Below are 7,559 nucleotides of genomic sequence, written 5' to 3'. Positions count from 1 at the left end.
TCATATACTACTACTACTCCTGTCCTACTACTCCTCGCCTACAGCTGCTCGCCAACAACTCCTCGCCTACAGCTGCTTACCTAATACTCCTCATATACTACTAATAATACTACTCCTCGCCTACCATCTTACCCAGGAAAGTGGTTTCTCATTCCCCGTCTCAAACCCTCAAGGACTTTGATTTTGTTCCCAAACTCACATTTATTTTGGTTCAGAGAACAAGCGAAGATTTTTCTGGATGTGTCCACACACACACACACACACACAGACACACACACAACAGTGTTTTTGTTCCGACTGCATAGTTACAGTCAGCTTTAACATTTCCAAGATGGATTACCTGATTTCATGGCGACCGGTTATTGTCTGCATATATTATACTTCTGCCCTCACACTGTGGTTTTATTCTTCGTGATGCCCCGCCATCGTAATGGCTCATTTTCCCGAGGCGTCATCATTCAAATGATGTTGTGACAAGTCAGATTTAATGTGATCATTATTCCACTAATGGCTTTTAAGAGAATGCAGTAATGTCTCTTTTCTCCGTCAGGGAGAGAATATCCGTTACAGTCCAAAGACGAATCTATTAGTTGTCAACTATTAAATTAATCTTCAACTTATTTTGATAATCAAAAATCAGTGGAAGTCATTTTTTTATGAAAAAGAAGTAAAAACTCTCTAATGTCGGCTTGTTAAATGTGAATATCTTCTAGTTTCTTCTCTCCTCTGAGACAGGAAGCTGAATATCTTTGAGTTGTGGACAATACGAGACATTTGTGGACGTTATATTGGGACTTTGGGGATCCCCCATTAGACATTTTACAGACCAAAAGATAGATCAATTGAGATAAAACAGTAAAAATCGTTAGTTCTACTCATTTATCAGCAAGCTTTTCCCTGATTTTATCCAACGCCTCCTGGAACTTTCTTTTTATTTCTTTTAAAACATGTTTTTCCTGAAATAACCAATGAAAACAATGGCGAGTTGCAGCTTCACTGCTTAGCACTCGGAGCCGATGTTTCCCGCGTCGGACGACATGACGCCGGCTCCTCTGACGCAGAACTGCTCCAACTGCTCCCAGGTTGCAGTCGCACCGCTCAACGTGGTCAAAGCCGTGGTTCTGGGCCTCGTGCTCGGCGGCTTGATTTTATTCGGCATCGTGGGAAACATCCTGGTGATCCTCTCCGTGGTTTGCCATCGACACCTGCGGACAGTCACGCATTATTTCATCGTGAATCTGGCCGTGGCCGATCTGCTCCTGAGCTCCACCGTCCTGCCCTTCTCCGCCATTTTGGAGATTGTGGACCGTTGGGTTTTCGGACGGGTTTTTTGCAACGTATGGGCAGCCGTGGACGTTCTCTGCTGCACCGCGTCCATCATGAGCCTCTGCGTGATCTCGGTGGACCGCTACATCGGCGTCAGCTACCCGCTGCGCTACCCGACCATCGTGACGAAGCGCAGGGCGCTGCTGGCCGTCATGCTGCTCTGGGCGCTGTCCGTCGTCATCTCCATCGGACCGTTGTTCGGGTGGAAAGAGCCGGCGCCCGAGGACGAGTCCATCTGCAAGATCACGGAGGAGCCGGGCTACGCCATCTTCTCCGCCGTCGGGTCCTTCTACCTCCCGCTGGCCGTCATCCTGGCGATGTACTGCCGGGTGTACGTGGTCGCCCAGCGGGAGAGCCGGGACCTGAGGGAGGGCCACAAGACGGAGAAGTCGGACTCGGAGCGGGTGATTCTGAGGATGCACCGCGGCAACGCGACCGTCTCCGAGGACGAGTCGCTACGCAGCCGCACGCACTTCGCCCTGCGACTGCTCAAGTTCTCGCGGGAGAAGAAGGCCGCCAAGACGCTGGGCATCGTGGTCGGCTGCTTCGTGTTGTGCTGGTTGCCCTTCTTCCTGGCGCTGCCAATCGGTGAGTATTGTACTCAGGCCCCGCCCCCCCCCATCATATCACTCACTGCTGTCCTATTGGCTCTCATCCATAACCTGGACTATGGTCCTTAAATCTACATCTTACCTCCTAAAACTTCTTTCCTACGTTACATAGTGTTCTTATTGTCATCCAGTCAGTTTATAGGTTATTATGTTTTATACGGAGTACAGTGGAGTTTTGTGCACTTTGGATATTTTTAAGTGAATGTCGCCATGGCTACACAACAGAAAAGATGCAAAGACATATAGGGACGGATTTGGACCACAAGAAAGGACACGATATTTTGAGAAATTACAGCTTATTGGCGGTGCAGATCCCTGGTGATTCTTCCTTCAGGTGCATGTCCCGATATGTATTATTAATCAGTGCAAGTTATAAACGTTTTTCTAGCCTCTTCACATGTTCCCAATGTCATTAAAATGGCTTCAGATTCCTATTAAACTGAGAGAAATGAGAGGTATTCTCTCTGTGATAAAGAACATCTGCAGGTCTCCCACATTGTAGCTATTCTGAACACAGCACAGGTGATTCACCTTTTTCAATCCATAAGATTTCACTAATTAAAACCGGCTTATTGATCTGCACCCACACACACGCAGTGTGAGTCACACGTCTTCCAGAAATCTATTTAACTTCTGCATTCATTCATTTGTTACAGGGCCCTTCATCGGTTCATGCCGCCGCTGGCAGGTTTCCGAGCTTCGACGAGTTCAGCTGTGTGATGTAATTGAATCGATTTAGTGTCAGACGAGCGCCGTGCTCGATGCTCGGACACGCCGACGCTCAGGGACGACCCCGATCCCCGTCAGAGTCCGGCGTCCAACACGCTTTAAATAGATCTCTGAATGAAGAGGGACAGTGCTCCCCCACTAGCGTTGACTGACAGACGAACAGACAGAGATGAACATACACATGGACATACACATGGACAGACAGACAGACAGACACATGGACAGACAGTTAGACAGACAGACAGACAGACACATGGACATACACAATGACAGACAGACAGACAGCCAGCCACATGGACATACACATGGACATACACATGGACATACACATGGACATACACATGGACATACACATGGACATACACATGGACAGACAGAAAGACAGCCACATGGACAGACAGTTAGACAGACAGACAGCCACATGGGCATACACATGGACAGACAGACACACACATGGACAGACAGACAGACAGACAGACAGACACATGGACAGACAGACAGACACATGGACAGACAGAAACATGGAAGGACAGGCAGGCAGGCAGACAGACATAAGCATTGCTCTTGCTGCTGCTGGTAGAGGAGTTATGAGTCTCAGTCTCTCTCTCTCTCTCTCTCTCTCTCTCTCTCTCTCTCTCTCTCTCTCTCTCTCTCTCTCTCTCTCTCTCTCTCTCTCTATCCATCTCGGTTTCAGGCTCAGTTTCTTCCGCCCACGGTGAACAGCGTCGGCTACACCCCGTCCAATAAATCATTTCACAAGACAGCGTCTCCCACTCTACCTCTAGAGACAGACACAGAGACACAAAGACACAGAGAGAGAGAGAGAGAGACAGACAAATAGATAGAGAGACAGAGAGAAAGACACAGACAGATGCACAGACAGACAGATCCGTCTATTCATCTGTCTGTCTGTCTTTCTTCAGAGGTAAAAGGGGCTTTTTTTGAGTGTTGTTTGGCGTTTTTTTGACACTTCCTTTTGATGCTTTAGATGATTTTATTATCAGACAGGTAGAGAGACAGAGACAGAATACAGAGACAGAGACAGACAGAGACAGAGAGACAGACAGATATTACAGCCCCACAAGAACTCATTTAATTATCCTAACGTGTGACTCGGCGTGTGAAGACTCCCATTTCCAGCGACTAACAGCTGCACGTCGGCCATGTTCTCTGCTTCTTCGTTAATGACCCACTGGCTCGCACGCTGCTCCGTCTCCGATGAACGCTCCACCCTCCCGAGTGTCCACGCTGGACGCATCTATTACAAAAATGTCAAGTGGATGTAAATCAGAGCAGAGATGTTTCCTCTCAGCCCTGGGGGATCACACACCAAAAACTAAATACCTGTGGGGGGGTCTCTAGCTCGCCCAGTGGGAGCTTTCCCCCCATGTTGCTTGAGTCCTGCAGCGGTGCAGGTTCAAATCCGCCCTGCTGCCTTAGCTGCGTGTCGTCCCCCATCTCTCTCCCCTTTCATGTCTATCATTCATCTTCGTCCTCTTATCCGTTCCCGGGGGGGACCAGCTCCAGCGTGGGGGGGGGAACGTGGGTTTGGGGGCCCAAACTTCCCTTTCCCGGGCCACATTACCCAACTCCGACTGGGGATCCCGAGGCGTTCCCAAGCCAGTCACTTTACCTAGTCCTGGGTCTTCCCCGAGGCCTCCTCCCAGCTGGACCCCGTCCACCCAGTCCTGGGTCTTCCCCGAGGCCTCCTCCCAGCTGGACCCCGTCCACCCAGTCCTGGGTCTTCCCCGAGGCCTCCTCCCAGCTGGACCCTGTCCACCCAGTCCTGGGTCTTCCCCGAGGCCTCCTCCCAGCTGGACCCCGTCCACCCAGTCCTGGGTCTTGGTCCTTACCAGCGCTCCACTAGCCAATGCTCCTTTAGCTAACGCTCCTCTAACGCTCTTCTAGCACTTCTCTAACACTACTTTAGCTAGCGCTCCTTTAGCGCATAATGAAGCGCTCCTTTAACGCTCCTTTAGCGCATAATGAAGCGCTCCTTTAACGCTCCTTTAGCTAGCGCTCCTCTAACGCTACTTTAGCTAGTGCTCCTTTGGCACTCCTCTAACGCTACTTTAGCCAGCGCTCCTCTAACGCTACTTTAGCCAGCGCTCCTTTAGCGCTCCTTTAGGTAGCGCTCCTCTAACGCTCTTCTTATGTTTCTTTAACACTACTTTAGCTAGCACTCCTTTAGCGCTCCTCTAACGCTACTTTAGCCAGCGCTCCTCTAACGCTCTTCTTACGTTTCTTTAACGCTACTTTAGCCAGCGCTCCTTTAGCGCTCCTTTAGGTAGCGCTACTCTAACGCTCTTCATACGTTTCTTTAACGCTACTTTAGCTAGCACTCCTTTAGCGCTCCTCTACCGCTACTTTAGCCAGCGCTCCTTTAGCTAACGCTCCTCTTGCGCTGGTTGTTGTGTGGTCACACACGATGATAAACGATAACCACCACTGTGTGTCCTTTGTGTCCCGATAGGCTCCATCTTCCCCGCGTACAGACCCTCAGACACCGTCTTCAAGATCACCTTCTGGCTCGGCTACTTCAACAGCTGCATCAACCCCATCATCTACCCGTGCTCCAACCAGGAGTTCAACAAAGCTTTCCAGAGTCTCCTGGCAGGCCGCTGCCTGAGAAAGACCCCCAGATCTCAGCACCGGCACCCGGGTCCCCCGCCGGGTCACGGACACACTCTGACTCTGGGATTGGACGGCAGGACGGGGCCGTCTCGGCTCAGCCCATCGTCCTCTACAGCGCTGTCCCGGACGCCGTCCTCCAGGGACAGCCGGGAGTGGAGGGGGTCCGTCCCGGCCGAGACGAGCCGGGACAAAGTGGCCAAACTCTGCAGTAAAAGCTTCCACCGAAGCTGCTGCTGCTTCCCTGGCGACGCCGAGCCCCCTCCCGCCGGAAACCTTCCCACCATCAAGATCCACCAACTGTCGCTGTCGGACCGAGGCGAGCCCGTATGACCCGTCCTCCGTTGCCATGACGTCTCTTCTCAGGTCACGGATGACAATGTCTTCGCATTGGATTGGCTCTGCAGGAAGACTGGCTGCTTTGAAATGTACTTTAAAAATATCTTTGATATTCTGTGATTTATTTTTCTTGGATTACATCTTCAAAGAAACAGAAAAGCATTGATTTCTTTTAGCCCCTTGAAGAGTAACTTTACTATATTTTTCTGTTTTGTGTCTAAGTGACTGACGGGAACAACAACCTTTGAAGTTGGTCCAGTATAAAGCAAGACAGCAACGACACAAGCTGCATATAAAGAAAACCGTCCACTAAAAGTTGTGTTGTTGCCGCTGACGGACTCAGATTATAATTCTAAGTGTGTGACAACATTATGGGATGGATCCCTACAGAGATAGACCTTTTAGTTAAAGAGGAAGATCCTTTTAGTTTAACATGAAACAGAAATCACCATCACCAAACCCACCAGACTCCATGTAAATAATCACTACTTTTAGTGTGTATAGAGCAGCATATCTCCACCAGACTCCATGTAAATAATCACTACTTTTAGCATGTATAGAGCAGTATATCCCCACCAGACTCCATGTAAATAATCACTACTTTTAGAGTGTATAGAGCAGCATATCTCCACCAGACTCCATGTGAATAACCACTACTTTTAGTGTGTATAGAGCAGCATATCTCCACCAGACTCCATGTAAATAATCACTACTTTTAGCATGTATAGAGCAGCATATCTCCACCAGACTCCATGTAAATAATCACTACTTTTAGCGTGTAAAGAGCAGCATATCTCCACATGTAAATGGGTGAATAAAGAGTTTATTCCAACCAGACCAGAGTGGTGATTGTTGGAACAGTGGAAAGATGAACCAAGACGGCTTTTGGTAGTTTTATGTAGTTTCTTTCCACTTTGAATGAAGTGTGTTTTACAATGCTAAAAGTAGTAATTATTTACATGGAGTCTGGTGGGTTTGGTGATGGTGATGTCGGGGGTGTTTCATGTTAAACTAAAAGGATCTTGCTCTTTAACTAAAAGGACAACTTTTAGTGGACGCTGACTGATGTTGAACATCTGTCCTGTCGGGTTACATTACAGCTTGTTTTTCTCTCAATACCGGAACAATGATTCTTGGTCTTAGACACAAAATATTGGAAAATAAGGTTGACAGGTGGAAATAAAACAAAGGAACCCTTTAACAGCTTTGTGTAGAGTGTCACTAGACATATCGTAACATATCTAAAGCGGATTAAAAAAAAGAAAATCCATAAAGAAAAGAGATTGAACGACCTCAACATGTTTACATATTTGATGCAACAGACAGGATAACAGTTCAAATGTATAAAAATGTAAATTTTCTTTTTGCATGATTTCACCAAATGTTGATCAGTGGTACTTCTGATGTCTCCAAAGTTCTTCCGGATGCTGTTGCTATTATCACTGCCCGATGTGAGCAGAGTGCAGATGTGAGTCGCTCACGCAACAAGTAGCATGCAAGATGCTAACGAGAGACTTCTGTAGCGTCTGAAGTAGCCTCCGAGATGCTAACGAGAGACTATTGTAACGTCTGAAGTAGCCTCCGAGATGCTAACGAGAGACTATTGTAACGTCTGAAGTAGCCTCCGAGATGCTAACGAGAGACTCCTGTAATGTAACACAGTCAAAACGAACCTACTCAACGAAGTTGGTTCACTGCTAGCTTAGCTACAGGTTAGCATCAAACACAAAAAAGGCTGTCAGTTGAATGGTGTTTTGAGCTAACGTTAGCATCAAACAACCATAGATAGCTACAACGTTTCTGAAATGATTTCCATCTTCTGTTATTGTCTGTAAGGTAAAAACTTGATTGTTTCATGGATTTCACAAATTTCATTTTTGTTTTAAACTGTTTAAATCTGAGCATGCACGACTCACATCAGGC

At 47.9% G+C, this 7,559-nt stretch overlaps 1 protein-coding gene across 1 annotated transcript in view; it reads left to right on the top strand.

Moving 5' to 3' along the window:
• Positions 1-5,645, top strand: part of adra1aa (adrenoceptor alpha 1Aa) — a 21,257-nt gene extending 15,612 nt beyond the window's left edge. The window contains exons 3-4 of the mRNA XM_034872712.1: positions 1,005-1,914; positions 5,140-5,645. Coding sequence (XP_034728603.1) covers positions 1,005-1,914; positions 5,140-5,630 — 1,401 coding nt within the window. The 3' untranslated portion in view covers positions 5,631-5,645. The remainder of the gene's footprint in view (positions 1-1,004; positions 1,915-5,139) is intronic.
• Positions 5,646-7,559: the final 1,914 nt, after the last annotated feature.

This window comes from Etheostoma cragini, chromosome 5 (assembly GCF_013103735.1).
Source record: "Etheostoma cragini isolate CJK2018 chromosome 5, CSU_Ecrag_1.0, whole genome shotgun sequence".
Lineage (NCBI taxonomy): Eukaryota > Metazoa > Chordata > Actinopteri > Perciformes > Percidae > Etheostoma > Etheostoma cragini.
This window is presented reverse-complemented; position numbering and strand designations above follow the sequence as displayed.